The following is a 27,582-nucleotide window of genomic DNA, read 5'->3' on the forward strand; positions in this document are numbered from 1 at the left end:
AGTAGGGAGAACTGGATTTTTTTTTCCTTTTTAAAGTAGCGTATGCTTTTATCTTGGTGTGTGTGTGTGTGTGTGTGTGTGTGTGTGTGTGTGTGTGTGTCTTTATGTAGCCCTAGCTGGCCTAGAATCTAGCCCAAGCTGCCTTGGAACTCACAGAGATCTGTCTCCTAGGCATTAGAATTAGTCATGTACCACTCTGCCAATTGCTTTCATCTTTTGATTTGGCTAACAATGAACCAAGAGGTTCAACCAAGAGAAAGGTTGCTTGGAAGGACACAGGCTAATAGTTCAATACTGGTGGGGCCAGTCTAGTTCATCTCTCAGCTGTGGACAAGTAAGCCTCACAGAGCTATCACACAGCCTGGCAGTTAGGCTACTTTTAAACCCAGTGACATGCACTGCTAACTCATGGTTTCCTTTGCTTGTGAGTTTGTTAATGTGGTAGCTTCATTAACTTAGTTCTCAGTGTAATTAAAAATTATGTCTATACATTTAAGATAACTAGTGGGTAAAAAGGTTTTGTCAATATGCCTGATGACCTGAGTTCTATCCCCAGGACCCATAGGATAGGAAGAGAGAACTAATTCCCTTTGGATGAAAACACACAGAAAGAAAATAAATAGTAAAAACAAAAAACTATTTTGGGGCTGGAGAGATGGTTTGGTGGTTATGAGCACTGACTGCTCTTCTAGAGGATCTGGGTTTGAACCTCAGCACCCAATGGAAACTCACAACCCTTTTTAAGTCTAGTTCTAAGGAATCCAATACCCTTTTCTGGCCACTGTGTGCACTGAACACAAAAGGTGCAGACATACATATAGGCAAAACACCCATAAACACAAAATAAATAAATATATAAATATAAAAAAGAACAGATCATACTACTCTTACATCATTGTTTGTAGATCTAAATGATGGTGTGTGTTTTAGTTGCTTTAGGAATGGGGGAAGTTAGTCCCTGATAAAATGTACATTAGGACCACACAAATTTGCAAATCACTTAAATCAATTAGCCCCAATAACTCAAAGGTAAGCAATACAGTAAATGTTACTTATTATCTTTACATACAAACAAGAATACATATGCTACCTGTAACAATATAGAAAAGCTTGTAAAAATCCTATTTGTCATTTTCTATGGCTGTAATTGTACAGAAGCAAAAAATATTGAACTGTCTAGAAATAGTTCTAAGTAGTTAACAGTGAATTTTATTTTCAAATTTTGACCGAGGACAAAGGAAATAAAGCAGATAAAAAATACCCAAGTCAGAAGAGTCGCATGGAAACAGAAAACACAGACTGTATTGATTCATTTTAGTTGGTCCATCCTATTTACACACTTAAAATACAAAATGCTTTTCAATCTGTCAAGAAGCTGATGGCATTTAGCACCAAAAAGGAACTCTAGTTCAGCTTCTGATCAAGATTTCAACATCCTGAGCAGGAACAGAAACTCCATGACATCCAGATGTACCACTGCCACTCCTGTGTTGCCAACCGGAAGGAATTGAACCTCAGAGCTACTTGATGCTGCGGACTACTCTCCTGCAATAGTTTGTTTTCATTTCCTCTAACGCTTGCTCCAGCTGCTGAACCAAATGAAGCAGGGTAGCTGGGTCTGTCTGCAAAAAATGGGTGCTGTGGTCGCCGTTCTGATCGAGACGCAGCTTTATCGTCACTGCTGGTTTAATCTGTTGCCGGAGACTTCTGCTTGCCAGCTTAGAAACACAAAAAGGGCACAGGAACTAATAATTATGTTGTGTAGATGACATTTAAGATAAACTATACCATGTAAAGAATCAAATTTTAGATGAATTATAAATGTCAAAATGAAAAGTAAACTTTAGGGCTGGAGAGATGGCTCAGTGGTTAAGAGCGCTGACTGCACTTCCAGAGGTCCTGAGTTCAAATCCCAGCAACCACATGGTGGCTCACAACCATCTGTAATGAGATCTGATGCCCTCTTCTGGTGCTTCTGGTGTGTCTGAAGACAGCTACAGTGTATTCATATATAATAAATAAATAAATCTTAAAAAAGAAAAGAAAGAAAAAAAAAAAAGAAAAGTAAACTTTAAAACAGTTGGAAAGAAAAATAAGGTTGTAAATGAAACCATATGGTATGGAAAGATTCCTTAGACGGGATAAAAAGGCACACATGACAAGTTCAAGGTCAGCCTGGTCTACATAGCAAGCTCTAGACTAGCCAATGCTACACAGTGGGACCTTGTCTCAAAGAGCCAAATATAATGAATACATTTATTCAATTAAATAAAAAATAAAGCAGAGGTTGGCTTTTTTTTTTCCTGTAAGTAGCCAGATAACAAGTATTTTAGGCTGTTCATATCATGTAGTTTCTGGTACAATGACTCAATTCTGTCTTTGTATTTTAAGAGCAGCCACTATACGTAAACAAACATGGCTATACCCACTAAAACTTTACAGAGAAAAGAAGCAAGTCAGATGTGGCCAGTATGCTGAGTTCTAATTCAAACTGCAATTTAACGGAGGCAGCGGTGGTATATGCCTTTAAACTCAACACTCAAGAGGCAGAAGCAGGTGGATCTCTGAGTTCAATGTCTGCCTGGTCTACACAGTTTCATGACAGTCAGGACTACACAGAGAAACTCTGTCCCCAAAAACAAAATGAATGAATGAATCAAAAAATAAACTGTAATTTAAAAAGGTAAGAAAAAGAGTAAAAAAGATACTAGTAAGACAAAAAAGGTATAGCATATAGAAAGGGGAAATGATTGTAAAGGCTTATATTGTTTATACTTCTAAATTCCCACTTTTGTTCTGATTCATCCAAGGATACCAAATTAATTTTCTTAAACAACTGCTTCAATGTCTCATGTTCATCAAAGAATTTACAAGAGCTTCCTATTGTCTGCTATATGACATCTAAACTCTTACCAAATGTTTGTAACCCTTTTTGGCTTCCTTATTTCAAGTTACAAAGACTCTTCTGTGATAATGGTTCACAAACTTTGATTCCTATTAGCAATATATGGATGAAACCGGGTTTTAAAATTTTTGTTGTCCAGGCCGAATTTTATATTAGTATCATCAGAATGAGGTGGGGCACTAACATCAGATTATTTAAGTCAGAGAACCAGTACATTGTTAAACACTCTATCTCTGATTTCAATCCCTGAATTCCTATGAGCCTTTAAAACCTAGGTTCTCTCTTCTTTCAAAAATATAGATCCTTGTTTTCTATTTCAATTTTTCTTCAGAAATGTATGTTTTGTTAAAATAATTATTTCAGTTTATGTGAGAACACATGGAACACAAACTATAAACCTTCTGAAACACTCAGTTGCTATTTTATTAATGCGACTATATTTCTTCACCTTTAGAAGTTTGTTTTACTACTATCTTAAACTACTAGCTATTTTACTAACCCTAACCAGACAATAGATAATGTCTTTCTAAAGTTGAAAAAGTATCTTATACTTGTTACCCAGACTGGTCTCATACTCCTGGGCTAGTGGGCCCACTGCTTCAGCCTCTCAAGTAACTGAGACTGGGGGTATGTACTAGGCCTGGATCTTGGATTTATCAGTCTTTCAAAATAGCTAAATGACCAATCTTTTCAAAAACAGTGTTTTACAAAAGAAGCCAGACACCAAAGATTTTTTTGTGTTCTGTGTAAGATTTTGATGCTAGAGATTGAAGCCTGGACCTCACATACACCAGGAGAATGCTCTACCTTAGAACTAGACCCCAAGCCCTACAGATGAGGGTTGCCTCAATCACTGCATGTGTACACAGCTAAACTGGGTTAAAAAATAGTAAAAGTGTGTTAAATACTTAGGGTGTAGGTTACCTTTGGAAAGGAGGGAAGAAACCATCACTAGTAAGAGGTAAAAAAAAGATGTTTCTGGGGTCCTGGTCATGGTCACATCTGTTTTGAATATGTGACTATGTGATACTTACTTTTTCTTTAACTAAGCATTGCCAAAAAAACAGACAAACAAGTCCATCCGTTTTCTAAATGATTTCTTAAACATTTTTCAAATTAGGATCTTTGGGATGATGGTTCACGGGGTAAGGCTCTTGCTGCTATGCCAGACTACCTGAGTTCAATATCTCACGACAAACTTCTCAAGGTTGTACTCTGACCTCTACGCAAGTGCCATTCATGTAATACATACATTAAGTAAATACATGCGATAAAAACAAATTAAAAACCTTTGCAAATTAAACTCAGTAAATCATATTACAAATAAAAGAAAATGAGCTATTTGTGAAATGACCCAAAAATGACCATTAAAATTACATTTTTGTTTTCACACCAGAGCTTGGTTAAGTTGGTAACTAACAGAGCATATAAATAATTCTTACACTCTATGTCGGATTTAAAAATAGACAAAGCCGTACCTGTACATCTAGCCGCCACTCAAGACTATGGTAACTGGGAAAACGAGGTGCTAACTCATTCAGAATAGTTCTGACCTCCTTTCTGTTGTCCAGGTAGAGCTGAAGCAATAGTTTGTTCAGTTCTTCAGAGAATCCCAGAACAAAAACAGAGTCTTGAAAATCCAGTTCAGAAATCTAAAGATGAATTGAGTTCAACAGAACACTGGAATTTATCTTTGTTTAGTAAATGCTAAACCATTTCTACACACAAAAAGTACATTATATCCTTTAATTCTGTCTAGAACACTCTTTAGTTAAAGACAATCATTGCCCACCATTCTGAAATCCAAATTACTAATACACAAAATAACCTTATTAAAATATGAAAAATTAAGATGCCTAATTTTACTTACTATTTTTCCATCAAGCCAGATACTGACTGTTGATTCATTAAAAAAAAAAAATGCAGTATTTCATTCTCCGTTCTCCTAGGATACACAGGTGATGGCATACGATACAGAAATAGAGACAATTATAATTTAAACTAGCTAAAGGTATTCATATTAGATAATGCCAATAACACCGTTTAGGAGTGCTGCACAAATTCGATTATGAGTTAGTAATAATTGTAATAGGTGTTGGTTTGAAGGGATCTGGGTAACAGAACACAGTTCTCAGAAGCCTTACCATGAGTTTTGAGCTCTCGGTGAGGAGATATGTTAATCCTTCCACACCATGCTGGATAGTGTCACTACTCACATTGAGTTTTCCTAAGGGGTGGGGGATGAACAGATTATCAATTTGTTTAAAAATAAACACGTTCAATTACTGTTTTCAAACAGTACAATGAAAATGGGTCAAGTGGAGACTACTGTTCCTTCTCAACCCACTCCACTAACAGAGGCCTTCGATATTTCCCTCCAAGCAAGCATAACAAAACACAAACCTATGAACAGACACATAAAGCCCCTTCAAGCCAGGCATTAGAAGATCAACAGAGAGATGTTCTTAATCTCGCCCCCACCCTCCTCCAGCTTAGCAAAAGCAGTCTCTGGGCAGCGAATGTTTACTAAACACTACAATGACAGTTCCACTTCTTCAGCATGCAGTATTTTATTAAGCACCATAGTATTTCTGAAAGTCAGATGGTATTGCATTCATTTTAAATATGAAGATATTTGTTTTATACTAGCTTTAAAATCACGCAGCTACTTGCAGAGTTTGAGCCTTGACTGACTCCTCTGCGGGTTTTTAAACGGCTGCAATGGGAACAAGACCTAGGACTTGCAAAGGCTCCTGCGGAGAAAAAGAACGGATAGCACTTTCTAGCTGAACAGACAGAGCCTCACAGAGCCAGTCCTCTCCCTTTCTTACTGGCGGCGCCTTCGTAGATCTTTGGGTTTGATCCCCGTCTGAGGAACTCCACGGCGATCCTCCCGAACTCGGCGACCACTGCAAAGGAAGTCAGTAAATCGTGAGTGCCAGCCTGTCCCCCGGACTGTCCTCGCTGCAAGCACCCCGCACTCCCATACCCGTGCTGTCCACTTGCGGCAGGAAGGCCAAGTGCTCCTTGTGCTCCTCGGACAAATCCAGCAGCATCTTAGCAGGTCTTCTGACTTTGCCACTCGGCACCGGCCCCGCCCTCAGCACTTCCGACCTCTGTGCAGGCGAAAAGAAGCTCCGGCGACGTCACAGTACTTCCTATGCTTTGGGTTCCGGTTTCTGGCCGTCCTACGAGAGTTCACGCTATAGGAGTGAAGGGAAGTGGCGAACGCAAGGAGTGAGGAATTGGATACCTGCCTATTTAGAATCTTCAGTGCTGGCTACTGCCCAAGACTAAGGAATCTTGATTTTTTTATACTTATAAAAGAGCTATCTATAATCCTTGTAGCACCAAGAGTCCTGGTACTGTACAAGGGTCCTGACCTATACAAGAGCCATGGACTTTGTAGAAGTAAAGATTCTACTACCTAATGTTAGATTTCTGAAGCAGCACAACGTTAAATTTCTGAGGCATCTTAAAGAGGCAGAAAACAGACCAGTCTGACATCAACAGATGGAACTCTTTACTTCAAACAGTTGAGGGCAGGAACAGGATGAAGGTAGTGTCTTCAAAAAGAAAAGGGCGATGCTTGGGTCTTATATAGGCAGTTTGGGAATACAGCTACTCAGGCTACATGCAAGCCTGTAGGTTTAACCTCCTGGATTGCTCATCCAGACAGGCCTGTTTATCTTTAGAAACTGCCTTGCCTGGATATCAGGATGCAAGGGCAGAGTGGGCAAATGAGTTTGGCAATGGCAGTGAGGGGGGGAAGAACTGGAGAGGTTTGTTTTGTGGTTTTCTGAGACAGGGTTTCTCTGTATAGTCTTTGCTGTCCTGGAACTTCTTCTGTAGAAAGGCTGGCCTTGAACTCAGAGGTCTTCCTGCCTTTACCTCCTGAGTGTTGGGATTAAAGCCATGCACCACCATGCTTGACAAGGGGTTGGAGTCTAAACATAGTAACAGGGGATTTCAGCAAGCTAAGGAAAGAAAAGTTCCTTAGTCAGAGTCTGACAGTGTTTGTTCAAGGTCTATTCCTAAGGCCCGCCCAGGCATCATACCACTTGCAGGGTTAAGAGTCTTACTACCAGAAACCCGCACAAGAGATGAAACAGTAGAGGCTACCACACCATACTGGCTCTATCTGCTGCTGCTGTCTGCTGTCAAGGGTTCTAAAAAACCGCCAGAGGCTCACACTGGAAGAATTTCTTTCCTCCCTGTGATTCTGAGGAGGGCAGAAGGCCTCTGGCCAGCTGCTTGGAAACATTTGAACTTGTTTGTTAGGCCTTGAAGCAAGCATTAGGGAAGGATGTCAAGCGAGAGCTCTTTTCTGTTGTGGAAGGCACCCAAAAAATTCTTAGACAATTTCTTTCAATGGCAATTTTGTACTCACCTTATTATCAAATAATTCTGTTCCTAGGCATTTACCCCCCCACCAAATGAAAGCAGATATCCAGAAAACACTTTTGACTATACTGTCCATAAATGCTTTATTCATAATATCTCAGAAAGTCGAAATTTCTATGCATGTCAATAGATAATATGATACATCCACAAACAGAATCCTAACGATTAAGGAAGTAATAAAAAAATTCTAGTACTGGGTGGAATGTAGCAGCTCACACCTATAGTTCCTAGCACTTGAGAGGCTGAGGCAAGAGTATTGCCACAGCTTTTAGAATAATTTGGACTACAAAATTAGTTCTAGGCCAGCCAAGACTACATATTAAATCATGTCTCATAAAAACAAACAAAACCCTAACAAAAAGTGCCATTGATAAATGCAGCAATGTAACTTAATCACAAACCATCAGATCTCAAGGGAACAATAGTGTTTCAAGTGTTTCGAAAATCCTCTATCTAGAAACTAATGTCCAAATAGCTTGTCCTTCAAGGTTGAAGCTTATTCAACAGCTTAACCAGCTTTGTAGGGGTAACTCAGCTGTTCTACATGTTGACTATAGTGTTCTTTACACAGATACATGCTAGTTAGATCCACTACCCATTACATGTAACATTCTTGTGGTCCATTGTATGTAAGCTTTACTTCAGTTTGAAAAAAATAATAGCAAGAGATACTCCAGCAGAAGTTAAAATGTCTAAACCTAGGGCTTTTGGTAACACTCTCAGGGACTTTGCTATATAGATTTTTATTTAAAAGTTATCTTATTACTTCTTTATTTATATTCTTTTAAACTCCAGAGAATTACTATCTTCAGACACACCAGAGAGGGCATCAGATTCCATTTCAAGTGGTTGTGAGCCACTATGTGGTTGCTGGGAATGGAACTCAGGATGTCTGGAAGAGCAGTCAGTGCTCTTAACCACTAAACCATCTCTCCAGCCCCCTAAATTCTTAATCTTATATCCTCCTTAGTTTCCTAACACCATGGGCAACTTCTGGTGTCAGCTTTTGTTTGTTTTCCTATGAGTTCTTTCTGAGACTCTAATGGTGGGGCAGGGCACACTCTTAAATTTTGACATCAGAACAGACAGTACTGTCTTTTCTGAGTTTAAATGCCATCTGGATGTCTGTATCCCTGATGGTTAACCTTGGATGTCCACTTGACTGTATCTGGAATTCACTAAGAGATAAGTCTCCAATAGCTTACTTGTGAGGGGTTATCTAGACAAAAGTTAGCCCCTGAGGATGTGTGGGAGGGGGTTTTCTTTTCTTTCTTTCTTTTTTTTTAAAAAAAATTAAATTGTAATTTTTACTTATTCACACAGGGGTTATAAAAGGGGATGACACCGGAGCGTGGGTGTTCAGGGGGAATACAGATATCATTCAGAACAGGGTATCGGCTGGGTGAAGGTTCAGGGGACAGGTCACTATGACTCTGCCTATGATTCACTTGTCCTTATCTAAGTTGGTATTATCTGCCAAGGCTACCTATTTACAAGGTCTATGACTACTAAGGCTGGTAAATTTCCACAAAAGCTGCCTGTTGACATTAGCTTATAGCCATCTGTTTCAATGTTTTTCCACTGAGACTCAAGACTTGGTGTTAGTATACATGTATGACAGGCCTATTGCTGATTTTAGGCCTATGGCTGATTTTAAGCCTTCAGTGTATAATAAGCAGGGCTGCCCCTGAAGGGAGGGGTTTTCTTGATTGGGTTATTTAAAAGTGAGTAGGTCCTGGGCTGGAGTGATGGCTCAGAGGTTAAGAACACTGGCTGCTTGCTCTTCCAGAGATCCTGAGTTCAAGTCCCAGCAACCACATGGTGGCTCACAACCATCTGTAATGGGATCTGATGCCCTCTTCTGGTGTGTCTGAAGAGAGCAAATGAAATAAATAAATCTTTTTTTAAAAAGTGAGTAGGTCCACCTTAAATGGCATCTACTGGCAGCTCTCTTAATCGCTGTTCTATTGCTGTGAAGAGACACCATGAGCAAGGCAACTCATAGGAATGGAAGCATTTAGTTGGGAGCTAGCTTACAGTTCCAGAGGTTGAATCCGTTATCATCCTGGTGCGGAGCATGCCAGGTGCAGTAGCTGACAGCTGTGTTCTGATGCATAGGCTGAGAGAGACTGGGCCTGGCACGGGCATTTGAAACTTCAAAGCTCACCTCCAGTGACACACATCCTCAACAAGCACAACAACAAACCCTAAGCATTCAAATATATGAGCCCCATTCTTTTTCAAATCACCATAGCAGCCACAGGTAAGGAGGTCCCAGGGGGATCCTTTGCTTCTTGTCTGCTTGCCCTTGTGGCCCGATTTCCCCTGTTGTTGTTGTTGTTGTTGTTGTTGTTGTTGTTGCTGCTGCTGCTGCATTCCTTTCCTAATAGAAACATCCATCTTCTTTTGGCTGCTGATGTGGAGGGAAGATCAAGAATCCTTCACACCTTTGGCAGAAGTTTGGAATTGTGGAATCATCTAGCCTCCTGGGTTGAGCAGGCACCTGGTTCTTCAGTGTGATGGCACCTGTTGTTGGACTATCCAAACTACGCCATATAAGCCAATCCAACAAACCCTTTTATATGCATACTCATTCTATAGGTTCTGCTCTCTAGAGAGTTTTGAATAATACAGTGTTCAGGAAAGCTCGCTGTTATACATTGCCCCTCAGGTTGAAGTTGTGTAGCGTTAGAATCATTGTTAGATGTGTCGCCATCAGAATTGGAGCTCTGTTTGGCTATATCTCTATTCAAACCAGGGCTGCTGTGATGTTTCAAAGCACAATTTTTGGATAGTTTTCACACTTTGCTGTACCTCCTTTGATAGTCAGGTTAGAAATGCTCCTTTTGGCCAGGACTCTTGCTATTTCTAACTGCTGAAGCCATCGCTTCTCTTTAAAGGCACTACAAAAACAAAACAAAGCAAAACAATACAAACAAAAAATACAAAGACACAAATCACAAGGAGGCTCAATCTCTTTCCTGTAAGTGGCTGAATGGAAATCGTGAAGGTAATTTCACTACTGTTTAATTCTCTTGTTACATAGGTGGGAGGGGAAATAGAAACAGCAGTCTTTCTAAAGCTAATTCCTTACGATGAGGGAGGAAGGACAGTTCTCCCAGTTAGTGCTAGAAGCTCAGAGCCCTCCTAGAAATTGAAAACTACACAAAGTCATGTAGAATTTTCTGGGTTGTAATGTTTTCTATCTGTTCTCGCTAGGCAACTCTTTGTAATACATCCTCGCTCATCGTTTTCTCTTTCTCACACCAGGAGGATTCTTATATTTAAAAACAAGATTGGTTTTACAGTCTTTAACTGAAATGTTAGGGAAATAATTCTTTACTATACTTGCTCCAGGTCTATATTAAGAAAGACTTGTAAATGTTTATACAATGGCTCCTTCTTTGTATGGTTGAAATGAGATTCATTGAAGAAGGATCTTATAAACTATAGAGATGGCTGGGTGGTTAAAAGCACTGGCTACTCTTGCAGTGGACCCTGGCTCAGTTCCCAGCCCCACATGGCAGCTCACAGCCATTTCTAACTCCCATTCTAGAGGATCAGATGCCCTCTTCTGGCTCCAACAGGCACTGCATGTATATCACACATAGCTATCCAAACAGGCAAAATACCTATACATATAAAATAAAAATAAATATTTTTTTTTAAAAAAAGGATTTTACACCTTATTAAATGTTGGTGTCATTCAAGATCTTATCCTATCTTTAGAGATCCTTTCGGCGAGCACAACTCTGACCACTCTGGCTCGGCAGATCTCCTCGGATAGCATCCGGTACACAGATGGACAGTGGCCTTATCCTGGTCCCCTTTACTCATCACTTACTCAGGTCCTTACGATATTTCTTTCAAATTTTATACCCCACAGTTAGCAAGTAGGAATATTTCTCCCCCACATATGTACAATTTAGCACATCTTTTGTAGCCTCTATAAATGTGTTCCCTTCACAATACCTTTGTGCTTACATCTTCTTCACTCTCCTCCCCACCCACCAAGCTAGAACCAAACTCCTGCTCTCTTCTCCCTCTCCTCACTCTCACACCCTCAGCAAGGGTTTAGAACCACTTCCTGAGAAGCATGTCTTCATATTTGGCAGTTGTCCTATTCCCTAACTGCTACTGTTCTCCATCTCTGCTGTCTCATCTCTGTCACACAACTGCTTGCTGGGGCTTTGCTTTTCATACTTATCTACCAGATTTGTCTCCAAATGCAAACAGTTTTTGACTAAATCCCACCTCCTCCCTGATCTCTCTGATTAACTCCCTATGCTATGGGGGCAGGAATAAGAGCTAATTCTCCACTTGGGCAGAGATGTTGCTGCCTTATGTAGATATTGTCAACCTCACCAATTCCATCACCAGCCAATCTCTCTCTAGGTCCTCAAGCAGTATAGTCAACTTTATCATCCAGCCTCCTTTCCTTAATCATTCCTTTTATCTGGTGAAGAGAGGGCCTTTTTTATTTTAAAATTAAACTAAATTTTATTTTATGTTTGTGTTTTTTCCTGCGTATTTATACATATGTATATATACATATATATTTTTATATACATATACATACATACACATACTATATCACATATATGGCTTCTGCATACGGAGGTCAGAACAGGGCATAGGATTCCTGGGAACTGGAGTTAGGGATGGTTGTGGGTGCCAGGAACCAAACCCTTGGGTCTTCTGCAAGAATGGTAAGTTCTCTTAACCACCGAGCCATGGGTCCAGCCATTTCTTTAGCTTTTAAAATGTTGTGTCTAACTTCTTGCCTTATCTCAGTGCATGTCTCTCTGAACCCTCTAAAGTGTGTTAACTCATCTATGCTGCCCATAAGATTAACTCTTAAACTTGGAAACAGTCACTCATACTTAGTTGTCTTTTCTTCATGTGCCTTAATGAGAGAGGTGCCTGAGGACCTCTCTCCTTCATTCTCAAGCATCTCTCCACTCCGCCCTGTTCAGAGCTCATCCTCCATTCTGCCTTGGAATCCGAACTCTGGCTCTTTTACCTTCATGCACACATTGTAGGTTGTGTACCACCTAAACACCAAAACTGTCTTGTCTACTGGAAACACAAAAACACAAACAAAACACATAAGGTATGCCTTTTAAAAACTACCAACAAAACAGAATAGAGAACTCTGGTTGCTTCTCAAGCCCACCCTTCTGAACCGGTCTCCTGTATTTGAATCGTCACTCACCTGGACTTTGGATCACATGAAGTTCATTGGAATCTGATGACAAGCAACAAGGAAGGCTGTTTTGTTTAACACTACAGACATTTCCTTTGAGCTATGTTAATTCTACACTGTCTTCTACTCCAAGACTCTGTGACCTTTGGTCTCAGTCACTCTCATCCCTGCAAAAGCCATTCAAACTCACAAAGCTAGCTCACATTAGCCTGTGTCTGTGCTAATTGCAGCAATGTGATCCTTGATTCGACTGTAGAAGCTTCACTTTCCTTACTCTAAATGTAAAGTTCATTAGTGACTGCTGGTCCACCCAGTGCTTCCACATGGTATGTTAGGTAAACTTTCTGGAGTCCTGGGTTGGGAGCCTTCCAGTGACTACTTTAACTGACCTAACCCATTATGGACAGTGAGGTTCTTGTTTAGTTTCTACCTGTAATAGCAACTTGCTGTTAGGCTGTTAGTGCACACTGCTCTTAAGATGTGTGCTGATCGGGGCTGGAGAGATGGCTCAGTGGTTAAGAGCACTGACTGCACTTCCAGAGGTCCTGAGTTCAAATCCCAGCAACCACATGGTGGCTCACAACCATCTGTAATGAGATCTGATGCCCTCTTCTGGTGTGTCTGAAGACAGCTACAGTGTATTCATATATAATAAATAAATAAATCTTTTAAAAAAAAAAGATGTGTGCTGATCACGTGTGTGTGTGTGTGTGTGTGTGTGTGTGTGTGTGTGTGTGTGTGTGTTTGACAAAAGAACTGCAGTGAGTATTTGGAGATAATTACTTAGAGCCTCTGACTGTCTGGGTTGACTGGCTGGATGATTCAAATAGACCCCCTGACTTCCATGACTGCCATGACTCATGTAACCTGGACCAATAAGAAGATACAGGGGCATGAGATTATAGGTGTCTCTCTTACTTTCTGGGCTCAGCAGCTCAGAAAGATTAAACAGATTCTGGGAAAGGTGCAATGGAAAATGGGCAGAGACAAATGTGTTGAAGCAAAAGAGAAAATTATTGAGAAATGAGAACCAGAACATGGATTTGCCTGAAGTAACTGCAGAGGAAAAACAGCCAGGAGGGTCACCCCTCATGGGACTCTCCTTTCTGCACTAATACATTTTACTGAACAAATTTTTTTTCTAGAAATTTTCTTCTCAACCTTGAATTGATTATTTGACAGTTCCAGTATTACACAGATGCAAAAACCCCCACATAACAGAGAAAATTGATCAGAAGTAGTTACAAAAGCCAACCATAAACATGCCCTATTATCTATTTATTCCTAGATACAGAACAAGTGAAAGAAATGCTGATATCCCCAAAGGACTTACACAAAAGTAAATCATGTATTGGTGGCCAGGCCCTTGCCTCCAATTCCAGCTGACTCCAGCTGCTCAGGTGCAGGCTATAGCAGTCAGAAGAACAGAGATCCCCTGCTGTCCCAAAGGCCAAGCAAGTTGCCAGAAGTCAAGACACCAATGTGGTCAGAGATTCTCTTGCGGATCAGAGGTCAAACAGGCTTCTAGGAATCCAGGGCACAAAGATGAGAAAACCAAAGAGGAAACAGAAATGTAGGAGGAAAACAACTATCCAACAAAGACAACTCAGTAATCAGCACCTAGACCTATATTCATCCTAAATACAGATACCTAAGTGGCAGTGTAAGAACACAATCAACAACAGCCAGGGCAATATGGCACCACCAGAGCCCAGCTGTCGTATGTCAGCAAGACCTAAATATTTCAATGCAGCAGGAACACAAGAAAATGATCTTAAAACCAACTTTATGAAGATGATAGAGGTCCTTAAAGAGGAAATGAAAAAAATCTCGGGCTGGAGAGATGGCTCAGTGGTTAAGAGCACTGACTGCACTTCCAGAGGTCCTGAGTTCAAATCCCAGCAACCACATGGTGGCTCACAACCATCTGTAATGAGATTTGATGCCCTCTTCTGGTGTGTCTGAAGACAGCTACAGTGTATTCATATATAATAAATAAATAAAAAAAAATTTATAAAAAAAAAAAAAAAGAAAAAAATCTCTCAAAGAAATTAAGTAAAAGATACACAAAAATTAGAGGAAATCAAATATTTCTTTATAGAATGCTAAGATCCTCCTCCCCTACCCCATCCCAATTAAACAAGCAGGAGAAGGAAACTGCTCAAGACCAGAAAAATGGAAATAGAAGCAATAAAGAAAACATAAACAGAGGAAATTCTGGAAATGGAAAATCTAGATAAGCAAACAGGAATTACAAATACAAGTATCACCAACAGAGTACAAGAATTGGAAGAGAGAATCTTGGGAGTTGAGTTGAAGATATGATAGAAGAAATAGATTCATCAGTCAAAGAAAATGTTAAATCTAAAACACTACTAACACAAAATATCCAGGAAATCTGTGATACTATGAAAAGACCAAACCTAAGAATAATAGGAAAAATGAAAAGAATCACAGTTCAAGAACCCAGATAATATATTTAACAAAACTGTAGAAGTAAATTTTCTTAACCTAAAGAAGGACATGACAATAAAGGTACAAGAAGCTTACAGAACACCAAATAGATTGGATCAGAAAAGAAAGTCTCTGTGCTATATAATAATCAAAACACTAAACATACAGAACAGCAACAAGAAAAGAATATTAAAGGCTGCAAATGGAAAAGACCAAGTAACATATAAAGGCAGATCTATCAGAATTACACCTGATTTCCCAATGAAGACTCTAAAGCCAGAAGGGCCTGTGCAGATGTCTTGCAGACTCTAAGTGATCACAGATGCCAGCTCAGACTACCATACCCAACAAAACTCTCAATCATTATAGATGGAGAAAACAAGATATTTCATGACAAAGTCAAATGTAAACAATATCTATCCACAAATCCAGCCCTACAGAAAGTACTAGAAGAAAAAGTTTAACCCAAGAAGCTTAACTACACCCATGAAAACAAAGAAAATAATCTCACAGCAGCAAAACCCAAAGAAGGGAAGCGTGAGCACACACACACACATACACACATACACACATACACACACAAACCACCATCACTACCACCAAAATAACATTAGGAATTAACATTCATTGGTCATTAATATCTATCATATTAGTGGATTTAATTCTCCAATAAAAAGATTCATGGTAACAGAATGGATACAAAAACAGGATCCATCCTTCTGCTGCATACAAGAAACACATTTTAACACCAAAGATAGACATTACTTCAGAGTAAAGGGTTGGAAAAAGCTTTTCCAAGAAAATGTACTTAAGAAACAAGCTGGTGTAGCTATTCTAATATCTAACAAAATAGACTTCAAGCAAAAACTAATCAAAAGAAATTGAGAAGGACATTTCACAGTCATGGGAATGGAAAAATCCATCAAGATGATGTTTCAATTCTTAACATCTATGCCCCAAATGAAAGGGCACCCACATTTGTAAAAGAAACATTACTAAAGCTTAAATCACCATTGACCTTCATAAAATAATAGAGACTTCAATGTCCAGCTCTCACTAATGGACAAATCATCCAGACAAAAACTAAATAAAGAAGTAATGGAGCTAACAGATACCATGAACCAAGTGGACCTAACAGATACCTCCAGAACATTTCACCCAAACACAAAAGAATACCAGTTTTGCTCAGCACCTCATGGGAAAGACTCAAAAACTGATCACATATTCTGTTACAAAGCAAGTTTCAACAGATCCAATAAAATTGAAATAACCCCCTGTATTTTATCAGACCACCATGGATTAAAGCTGGACTTCCAATAACAGAAACAGCACACTCATGGGAACTCTCTACTGAGTGACCACTGCGTCAAAGAAGAAATAAGAAAAAAAAGAAATTAAAGACTTCCTAGAATTCAATGAAAATAAAGGCACAACATACCCTAACTTATGAGACACAATGAAAGCAGTGCTAAGAGGAAAATGCACCAAGTGCCTTTATAAAGAAATTGATGAGATCTCATACTAGCAAGTTAATAGCAAACCTGAAAGTTCTAGAACAAAAAGACACAAACACACTCAAGAGGAGAAGATAGCAGGAAACAATCAAACTGGAGGCTGAGGGATCTCAGAGATCAGGGAGCCTGTATGGGTCTGACCTAGCTCCTGGGAATATGTGTTATGGCTGAGTAGCTTGGTGTTCCTGTGGGAATCTCAACAGTGGAAGCAGGGGCTGTCCCTGACTGTTGTGCCTACTTTTGTGACCCTTTTCCTCTGACTGGTTTGCCTTGCCCAGACTTAATGTGATGGTATGTGCCTGGTATTATTCTAGCTTGTTATGCTGTGTTTCATTGATGTACCTGGGAGGCTTGCTCTTCTCTGAGGGGAGGGAGAAGGAGTGGACCTGGGAGAGAGGAGGTGATTTCGGGTGGGGGCTGGAGGAAAGGCTAGGGGGAGGGAAGCTGTGGTCAGGATATAATATATGAGAGAGGAATAAAAATTATTATAAAAATTATGTATTTTAATTCAAAACAATCTCTAACTTAAAGACAACCCAGCTTCCTCCCCTAATAAAAATGGATAAATATATTAGAAGATTGGATATTACATAGAGTTGGGATATGTAGAAATAAGAAAAACCAATATACACAAAATGCATACTAAATTTCATAGGTGAGATGGTGAACAAACATCCAGATAGAGAAATTGAAGAACAGGATAAACCTTTGGTAAGACTTATGGGTGTCTCTGGAAGGATTTACTGGTTTATTTTACACCTACTTTACAGAAGAGGAAACAGGATCTATCTTGATGTTAACTAGATTAATCAACATAATGTCTTTCCACTGAACTGTCTCTTCATTAGAACATAGTTTAGCAAATGCAGACAAAGTATAGAAAAGGAATAGTCTTTTAATTGGATTCAGTTAAAAAGAGGCTAGGACCATAGGCATGATACACAACACTGAAATATGTTGGAGTTTTTTTATCCTTAAAAAATTTTTGGCCGGGCGATGGTGGCGCATGCCTTTAATCCCAGCACTTGGGAGGCAGAGGCAGGCGGATTTCTGAGTTCGAGGCCAGCCTGGTTTACAGAGTGAGTTCCAGGACAGCCAGGACTATACAGAGAAACCCTGTCTTGAAAAACCAAAAAAAAAAAAAAAAAAAAAAAAAATTGATTGACATATAAAAAGTTGGATCTTTAATCTTGAATTTTACAGCCTAAATTACTCTCACCACTAGGTGGCTGCAAGTTAGGCGGGAAAACAAAACCAGACCAGAAAGAAAAGCCTTGTTTTAAATTTCTTTCTCCTACTCCCGAGCAAGGGAAAAGGTCAATCATATATCTCTAATTCTCTAGCCTAGGTACCCAGCTGTGCCTCACAAGTAAAATACAGCATAAATGATTTAATGGAAACCTTTCAGTTTTAAGTTATAGTAGTGACTGTTCAAGAAAGCCCACTTGATACAAGTGTGTGTCCCCCAACTGTGATAGCCCATCACTTTAAATTCCAATGCCAATCTTACCATCTTACTGAGGACAGAGTCCTCTCTCCTGTAAATCTTGTCTTGTAAGCCTTCTTAAGTTTTTATTGTTCAATTTGTTATTAATTTGTTCTTTTTTCCCCCTTCTACTTTCATGGCTGTTCTGTCTTTGGGGTCAGTTTTGATGACTCCCCCTCCACCCCCCATTTCAAGTTTCCGTGTCCTGTGTCCCTTCCTGAGATCTTTTGGAGTAAAGATAGACACATGGACTGGGTGATAGCACCAGTTGAGATTTTTTGTTTTTAGATCTAAGGCTGAGATGAGATCCTATTGTTGTTGTTACTGTGTTTTCTGAGACAGACTCTTATGAATCCCAGGCTTGAACTACCCCTGCCTCTGACTCCCAAGTGACTACCGGCAAGAGCCTCTAGGCTCTGTGAAACAAAGTCCATGATGCTAATGAAGTATTGACATTTTAAAACAATTTGTATTACTCAGTATACCATAGTAGGGCTTCATGAACATTTCTCTGTCCTGGACCTGCCTCGTTTAGGATTTGTATATTTAAAGAGAAAATATTACCTTGTATATTTAAAGAGAAAACATTACCTTGTATATTTAAAGAGAAAACATTACCTTGTATATTTAAAGAGAAAACATTACCTTGCCACAGCTAAGCAGTAGATGGCATTCTCTCGTGGAGTCCTTCCACTGTGCTCTGAGAAAGATGTGAAGAGGGACTTTAGCAAACAGTCAGCCCTGGGTGGACTGCAGTGGAACAGAGGGTGTGCATAATCCACTCTTGAAACTGGAGGGAGGGGGACCTGGGGGAGATAGGGGTTTTTGACGTGCTTCTCTTTTCCAGGTAGGGCAGAGATTTTTTTCTGTTTTTCTTGTTGAAGACTTTCCACTTCTGGAAAGTTCTTTGCATCTACTAAGGATGGGAATGTGGAGATTTGTTTTCTGGTGTCCTGCTGTGACATTGGTAAAGAACTGACAGGTTTCCTGCTTGATTGTTTCTCGCAGGGTGGTAGTTTACCCTGGGAGCTTTGCCAGCTCTTGTCTTCAGCCTTGTACCAGCTCTTGGAGGTCATTTTGGGCTTGGTGAAACCATCCACCATCACAGTGTCTCCAACTTTTGCCCCAGAGATCCTTGCTCTGCCAAACTGGCTTCTACGGCACCTACGACGCTGAGCGCGGAGAATCCACTGCTTTATTTTAATATAAATCCTCATTGGGACTGAAAGTTTTAGAAAAGAAACTGTGGACCACATTTTACTAAGTAAATACAACATACAGTCTTTATGCTGGTGTTTCGATGCAATGGCCAGGGGAGATTGTCCCGCTGCGTTCTTACATTCCAGGCACAGGACACTGCAGTTGACAAAGGCCTTCAGAATTAACAGCTGGCCAGCTTCTGCAGCTGCATGAATAGGGCAGTTAGAGACATCTGTGTGAAGGGCTTCATGGCACCATGCTCGATAAGGGTGAACACCAACTGCTTCATGGGGCTGCACCCCCTGCTTCAGAGCCCATTCAGTGAGCTCAGTGTGTCCATGAAAAGCAGCGATGTACAGGGCTACCCTTTTCTGGTACCTGAATGAGTGGAACAAGTTTGGCACAAAGGGTTGGTAAGTCAGCGAGACGACAAAAGCAGTTACGCTAGATAAAAATATTCCTTGCAATGCTCATTCCTTACGCTAACCGTTAAGCAGAGTTTAGAGGGTTTGGGATATTGGTGCAGTGGGTACAGTGCTTCAAGTGAACCTGTAAAGCCGCGCTGTGAGGGTAGAGGCACAATTGCTAGGACTTGCTGCCCACTGGCCTGGCTGGAGGGTCAGAGAGAGACCCTGTCTCAGGAGACTACGGTGGAGAGTGATAGAGGACACTTGACATCTACGTCAAGTTCTCATGTATGAGCTCACATTCACATGCATATCCACCACACGAATGTACAACACACACACACACACACAAACACACACACACACACAGCAATCAGTCACATTTTTTTGAGGCAGGGTCTCCTATAGTCCACACTAGTTTTGAGACCCCGATCCTGGCTCTACCTTCTCGAGTGTTGGGATAGCAGGTAGAGGGTTTGCACCCAGCTTGAGCTATACTTTTTAAAGAAGATCAGTCTTGTCCCTCCCAACTCCCAATGTCTTCTCAAAACTTAAGTAAGTCAAAATTCCTTCATACTTCTCCATGAAGAGATCTCAGACTTCCAGCCTCTGCCTACCGACTGCCTCCTTTCCTCATGGGTCACTCAGTTCCTTGAAGGTATTGTCTTGCTCCCAGTCTTTGCACATAGTTCTGGATGTGCCATCTGCAATGTGCCCTGTCATAGTCTCTCTCATACTGAATAATAATAGCAACGAAGCTTGACTTTATAGCCTGTTTACTGTGGGCCAAGCATACTTACAATTATTGACTCATTTAATCCCTAGAAAGCTTCTGTATTGTAAGCTTACAGAATACAACAACCATTTTTTCTTACTGATGAATTCTTAGGAATTCACAGTACAGTACACAGTAAGTGCTCAATAAATATGTGCTGATTAGGTAGAGAGGAATAAAAAGCAAGTATGACTATATATATCTTTGAAATCTGTTTCCTTACCTGTAAAACAAAGTGAAGAGTTCCCACCCGGTAGAATCACGGTATTTATAAAGGCTATAGACACAGTACAGTGTTTGATCTTGGGCAGTGCACTCAATAACACAGTATTAAAAGTAACTATTTGTTCGGATTTAGACTATGAAACAGAATTACAACAATCCCTAAACAGAAATTGGTGGAAGATTTTGTGTATTTCACGGTTGAATGAACTCTGCCTCCTGTGTTTACTTTATGGAGCCTTTGGAGCTACTGCTGGTGTCTACTCTCTAGCAAAGCGTGGTTAAATTGCCCACTAGAGGGCACTGTTCTAAAACGCCATATCACAAACAAGTCAACCGAGACTTGGGTAGCAGCTGGTTGTAGTAACACAATAAAATTAATGCCCAGCAGCTTCTCCAAGCTAGCCACGATCCACAACCCTAGACACACATTATCCTTCACAAAAAGCAAAAAAGACGTACTTTTGCTCCATTGAGAGGAGAGCGTTTTACCTGATTCTCAGCAAACACATTCATTCAAGCCGAGTGAGTCTCATGCCAGGGAACTCAAAGAGAAAGCAGCTCGGCATGCTGTTTGGTGTTTAACTATGGCCACTGTGTGCAAAGGGGCTGGGTAGAGGTAATGACAAGCAGCTAACTCAGTTTTGTTTTTGTTTTTGTTTTTGTTTTTTTTCGAGACAGGGTTTCTCTGTGTAGCCCTGGCTGTCCTGGAACTTACTCTGTAGACCAGGCTGGCCTCAAACTCAGAAATCCACCTGCCTCTGCCTCCCAAGTGCTGGTATTAAAGGCGTGTGCCACCGCTGCCTGGCACCAACTCAGTTCTTAATAAGGCCTCCAAAGGAGAAGCTAGATTCATTGTCATTTCAAAGCTCAAATACAACCAAACATTTAAAATCGAATAGCAGCTTATGGTTTTGTAACAATGTCTGTTGTTAAACCTTTGCTTTTTTTTTCAATTAAAAAGCAATTACAGTTATAACACAACGTAAATTCAACAGTTGTATTTGGAGTTACATGGTTTTAACAATTAAATTTAGCTAATAAGATATATGTGGGCTTGGGAAGAAGTGGCCACTGTTTTTGGCCTATCGCTTGGCAGATTTCTTTTTTTTTTTTTTTTAAAGAAATATTGCTGCTTAATAAAATAATTAAATGTGAATGGCAAGATATTTACTCTGAAGATAAGGATTTTTAAAGTGTTATTTTAAGTATATGTGCTAGGTGATGGTGGTGCACGCCTTTAATCCCAGCACTTGGGAGGCAGAGGCAGGCAGATTTCTGAGTTGGAGACCAGCTGATCTACAGAGCAAGTTCCAGGACAGCCAGGACTATACAGAGAAACCCTATCTTGAAAAACTAACCAACCAACCAACCAACCAACCAACTAACCAACTAACCAAGTATGTTATGCAAACTAAACTTGTCACAGTTTTAATTAGTGCTCCAGAGGAAAATCTGCCTGGATTGCAACCCATTACCAGTACTAGAGACACTCTTGTTATCTTGAGTTATCAAATATCTCAATAATAATAATGATAATAATGATGATGATGATATCTTATTGGATTATCTTATTGAATTGTGTAAGTGAAATTGGTTTGTACCAGGACCATGGCTATACAGAGAATTCAGGTTCATGGTCAAATGGAGGCTTAGAACAAAGTGACTTAAATCCATCTAACGCCTGCTTTAGCGTCCGTACTTGAGGACTGGTCCTTCTTTTGATAAGTAGCGTTGGACTTTAGGTTTTTGCCCAAGAAGACATCCCATGAGAAATTCTTTCCATCCATCCCAGACATCCAAACGAAGTGTTGTGCCTGTGGATCAAGAAAGACAGTTTACGGTCCAGTCTCTCACTGTGGTTCAGCAATGCATTAAATTTTAATGTTACCTTCCTCCAAACACAACAAGAAGCATAGTGAGATGATACTTTTGTATCAGGAAGCAGAAAAGATAATTCTGGTTAGGCCTGGGGAAAGCCCGTTAATATTCATGGACTTTGGCTTTTCCCTCTTTTCAGTGAGTGCGTATAATGCCTAAATGCTGGGGATTTTCATGAGAAAATATCCCACACTTATGAGTAGTTTCTCATTCTTCTCATTTTTTTATGCGCATATCCAAACCAGGACTTCTTGAACACTTTTCATTAGCAAGTCCCTTTTGCCCAATAAATTGCATGCAGTTTTGGGTGAGTAGGTATATTAGTATACACAGCAGACATTTACTTATAACCAATCATAAAGGATTTGTTTTAGGAGACAGCGAGGTAGCTCAGTAAGCAAAGGTACTTGATGGCAAGCACGCTTGCCTGGGTTTGATCCCAGGAGCTGCATGGTGGAAGGAGAACGCTGACTCCTGCAAGTTATCCTCTGACATAAAAGATTCTGACATTAAGACTTAAAATCTTATTTACTTTGATATAAAGATTTACATCAGATTTAAATCAGATTTAATCTTGGGGCTCAGTGATTCAGAGCTCTTACTGTTTTTGCAAAGAACCTGAATCTGGTTTCCACCACCCACACTGTGGCTCACAATCGCCTGTAACTCAAGTTCCAAGGGATCCGATACCCTCTTCTGGCTTCTGTGGGCACATACACACCCTGAAAACACACATAAACATAAATACAAATAAGATATGTTTTAAAGACAGGATTTCTCTGTGTAGCCCTGGCTGTCCTGGAACTCACTCTGTAGACCAGGCTGGCCTGGAACTCAGAAATCCGCCTGCCTCTGCAGGCGATTAAAGGCTGGGATTAAAGGCGTGCGCCACCAACGCCCGGCTGAGACTCTTTCTTAATCTACTGTTTATCTTATTTTTTGAGACAAGATCTATTAAGACAGGTGCCAAAGAGCCTCCCATCTGTGTTCCCTAGATCTGGGGCTATAGGCATGCATCATTGCACCTAGATTTTATGTAGGTAGTGGGGATCAAACCCGGGTCCTCCTGTTTGTGTGGCAAGCTCTTTGTCAATTGATCCATCTCCTCAGCTTCCCATTTAATATTTCTTTCTTTTGGAGGTGGAGACAGTCAACTTCTCCCCATGTAACTCTGGCCAGCTTAGAACTTGCCACACAGACAAGAGTGACCTTGAATTTGTGGTGATCCTCTTGTCTGTGTCTTGTAAGTGCTAGGATTATAGGCATGTACCGTCATGGTTAACTCGTTGGACTGTGCTTCGCTGTGTTGTCAGAGAAATCCTTTTGGTTTAGTCTGTCATTTTCAGCCTCTCCTTAGGATTAGTGTATGTTCACAATCCTGTAGTTGGATCTGGGAAACCCAGAACGCCTTTCATCCCTGCTCCCTGACCATCCATAGTTCTGCTTCCCGTGCACCCTAGCCTAATTCTCCTGAATTTCTCCTTGTGATCCCATTAGCTCACACCAACTTGGTTTGTTGGATTATAACTGTGGATATGTCCATAGCTCATTTCTTCCACTTTACTGAAAATGCCCTGGGCCCTGTGCAGAGGTAGCTTTGTACATTTCTGTATGAGGTAACATGTGTGCTGACTCACTGAGAAACTCAAGTCTTTGGTTTTTCAACCTGGACGTGATTGTATTTCCAAAATTTTATTTTCCACTGAGTTTGGAGAATGAGTCAGAGTTTCCCCGCAGATAGCAGCAAGGGTGGTTACTGAGTAGAGGGTGGAGAGATTCTCCAATGAGCAGCAAGCTGGCTAGGATTCCTCTAGTTAAAGCTAGTGGGCTGGCTGGCTACCTAGGGAATGCTGGTTATGCCTTGGGAATAGTGAGAAGCAGGCCAAAGTCACCTCCCCAACCCCATCCTTCTCTTTGAGCCTTTGTTCCAATGTCCTATGTTCTCTAGGTACCCAGGAGATCTACCTATGATTTCTGGACTCTGGACTTTGTAACTGAAATCCTCCCTCTCAAGTACTCCCCACTCCCACCCGCTCATGTTCAAATGCATATTTTAAGGGATTCTTCAACATATCATAAAACATTTAGAAACTGTTTTTTTGTTTTGTTTTGTTTTAAATCTGGGAAAAGTGAATTTGGACCAAGTGATTTCCAAATTATTTCCAGCTTTAAAATGTCACAATCCAAGAAGTGAGTGAACGAATGCCCTCCTTAAAGCATTCTAGTATTGTTCTATCTTTTGATCTTTAATTAAAGCATTGGATTATTAGCTGCTTAAGCACAAATGACAGTGAGCCTTACAGTCCAGGTCATGTAAGCCTCCAGCAAGCACTCAGAACTAGAGTAGTACTCTGGGGACAAATTCTACACCTTCACTTTCTCTGATCATAAATAGAGGCAATAATTGATATCAAAGGTTTTAGATCCTCAGTTCCAAACAACATGGAAGTAGACTGCTAAGCAAAGTAAGAGTGTGGAGAAATGTCAATAAATGTAGATTTAGCAGTTACAGAAAGCGAAACTCTTTGGCTTAAGCATGCGTACAGAGCTCTGTCTGTCTGTTAGGAGAACTCAAAATCCCTTGCAGCAAGTGTTATAGGCTCCTCACACTCTGAGGTGGCTTCATCTTCAGCAAGGACTCTTTCACTTTTCTGTGATAATTCAAGGTCTGAGTCATTTTCTAGCATAGGTAAGACAAATCCAGTACTTTTTCCTATTGACATTTGGCCACAGAAGATGTGACTTGAATGCATGGTACTGAAAGAGTCTTTTTGTTGGGCAAATTCCAGTCAGCTAAGGCAGCATTTCATCCTGCACAGCACTGTTGTTTAAAAAAGGTTGTTTTAATGTAGTTGGCAACATTTTAAAATGAGATTATACAAAGCAAGTTTCAGAACATGGTATTATAATGCTCCCACCCGCATTAAGAAGAACATCTGAACTCCGGCATGTGCTTGAAATGTACTTTAGAAGACAAAGATGATGTTCCTTGAGTTTTGTCCTCCTAGCCTGATGATATTTGAAATATATTGCTTTAAGAATTAGCAGAGGGCTGGAGAGATGTCTCAGTGGTCAAGAGCACCGACTGCTCTTCCAGAGGTCCTGAGTTCAATTCCCAGCAACCACATTGGTGGCTCACAACTATCTGTAATGGGGTTTGATGTCCTCTTCTGGTGTGTCTGAAGATAGCAATGGTGTACTCATATACATTAAATAAATAAATAAATAAATAAATAAATAAATAAATCTTAAAAAAAAAAAGAATTAGCAGAGCAGAGCTGGTGATGGCTCGGCAGCTCAGAGCATAGGAGCTGCTCTCGCAAAGAACCTGGAGATCTGTTCCCAGCACTCAGCCTGAGCAGCTCATAACCACGTGTAACCTCAACTCTAGGGAACCTGATTCCCTCTTCTGGCCTCCAAAGGAACCTGTACATATACATACATATGTATATACATATACATACATTCACATATACATATGCACATACAAATAAAAATGCTAAAATTACATAGAAGAGTAAGCAGAATTGTGAGACCTTTATTTCTTATTCTACAGACCAGGATGAAAGAGTCAAGTATTGATAATTTACACCCTCAGGGTGCCTCCTGAGGTTTCAATTTGCAACAGCTCCACCTGGTGTGATGTAATTTGTGATTTTAAATCTTGATAGCAATCCTGTAGGGAGGGATGGAGTGTTTAGGGGGCCAGGAGGCCAGGGAGAGTTATCACTATACATCTTTTTATACTTCTGATAGTTAAATCATAGAATATATTAGCTATTTTTGGGTAAATAAATAAGCCTAACGATCTGCATATAAAAACTTAGGTTTCTATTTCCTCTGGAAAAGCTGCAAAACCTGGTGTAAAAGAGCCCTGTTCCTAGGTGGCAGCTGAAATGAAGTGTGTCGAGCAGTACCGATATCGATCTGATAATCCTTGAGGGTGTTGCAGTCATACATCTCCAGCCCCGCTGGTGTCCGGAGACAGTAGACACTCACAGGGAAGCCACATCTCAGAGTTACCAGCATTCTCAGGTCAGACACCTTTTTATCCAGGATAGACATATTCTCCATTATTGGCATCATCTCCTGGGTCACAGCATTGAATACATAAAAAGTGGGCTTGTCTTCTTTCTGCAGGAAAGAAGAGGAGACACTCACTGTCTGAAGTTTGTTAGGGACACAGACTCTGAGCATTTCTACCTCCCATGAAGTGTGTGCAAAGAGGGGAAAGATAAAGCCAGTTTTCTTCTGTGGCTTTGTTTCACTCCTTGCCCTGAGGACATAACATAGTCCCTGCTTTGAGCCAAGGGTTGAAGACTCAGGGCTCTGTCGTTTACTCTACAGATTCAGATACAGAAACAGAGTGCTGCCTGCTTGTATCATGTGCTTACAGAGGAAACAGTACAGAGAAAACTCCTCCACTATTCTGTGCTTAACGAAAAGAGAGGCTTTTATTTAACCTTTGGCCAATTAAAAAAAGTCCTTTTTCTGAGGTTCTCTCTGGAGGTTGGATCCAAGTGAGAACATGAGAAACAGTTTTCTTACTGTGTGTGTTCTACTGTGTGGTCTGCTTCTTATTGAACACACAAGACACTTATATTTACTATTGCTGTAACACAGAATACCAAATACCAATATCGTAAAATGGAACTACCTAATATAGCTTGTTTGTTTTTTAAGTTTCATTTATTCCCCTTATTTTAGAGTCCAAATAGAAAACCAAGTAGAATTGAGACATCAGAAGTAAAAATGTTAAGTTTGGGTAATGTTAATCCTCTCAGCAACACTTGCACCAACCAAGCCCAGGAAGGGGGTGGGGAAAGAGGAGTACCTTGCCAGCAGTCTAGAGAAGTGAAACTGGCTGTACTTCCCCTTCAGTGGTTGCAGGACTGTTAATATTTTTCTTCAGTAGCCTGCTGTTGGCGGAGCACATGCAAGCACTGCCCCAGAATGCCTCCACCACAGAGGCTTTCTTAGAAGTGAATACCTGGGTTCCAAGTCCTTCAGGCAATCTCAGCTAACCCAGCCACTTACTAAATATTGCCTGTAGTTATAGGACTTAAGAGGTTGGGAGGTAGAGGCAGGAGGATTAGGAGTTCAACACCAGCCTCATCCACATAGAAAG

General features: G+C 40.4%; 2 protein-coding genes across 2 annotated transcripts in view; both read right to left on the reverse strand.

Moving 5' to 3' along the window:
* Positions 1-1,183: 1,183 nt before the first annotated feature.
* On the reverse strand, positions 1,184-6,006 carry Commd2 (COMM domain containing 2). Its single transcript, XM_028763586.1, has 5 exons — positions 5,895-6,006; positions 5,737-5,814; positions 5,050-5,132; positions 4,384-4,557; positions 1,184-1,718 (listed from the first exon to the last, which is right to left on the reverse strand). The coding sequence occupies exons 1-5, from the start codon at positions 5,959-5,961 to the stop codon at positions 1,521-1,523; spliced, it is 600 nt and encodes a 199-aa protein (XP_028619419.1). The 5' UTR covers positions 5,962-6,006; the 3' UTR covers positions 1,184-1,520.
* Positions 6,007-10,001: 3,995 nt separating this feature from the next.
* Ankub1 (ankyrin repeat and ubiquitin domain containing 1) overlaps positions 10,002-27,582 on the reverse strand; it is a 28,976-nt gene continuing 11,395 nt past the window's right edge. The window contains exons 3-6 of the mRNA XM_028763681.1: positions 26,372-26,588; positions 22,276-22,390; positions 18,615-19,547; positions 10,002-10,212 (exon numbers count right to left, since the gene is read on the reverse strand). Coding sequence (XP_028619514.1) covers positions 10,083-10,212; positions 18,615-19,547; positions 22,276-22,390; positions 26,372-26,588 — 1,395 coding nt within the window. The 3' untranslated portion in view covers positions 10,002-10,082. The remainder of the gene's footprint in view (positions 10,213-18,614; positions 19,548-22,275; positions 22,391-26,371; positions 26,589-27,582) is intronic.

The sequence above is a fragment of the Grammomys surdaster genome, unplaced genomic scaffold (genome assembly GCF_004785775.1).
Source record: "Grammomys surdaster isolate TR1022 unplaced genomic scaffold, NIH_TR_1.0 139, whole genome shotgun sequence".
In the NCBI taxonomy this organism is placed as follows: Eukaryota; Metazoa; Chordata; class Mammalia; order Rodentia; family Muridae; genus Grammomys; species Grammomys surdaster.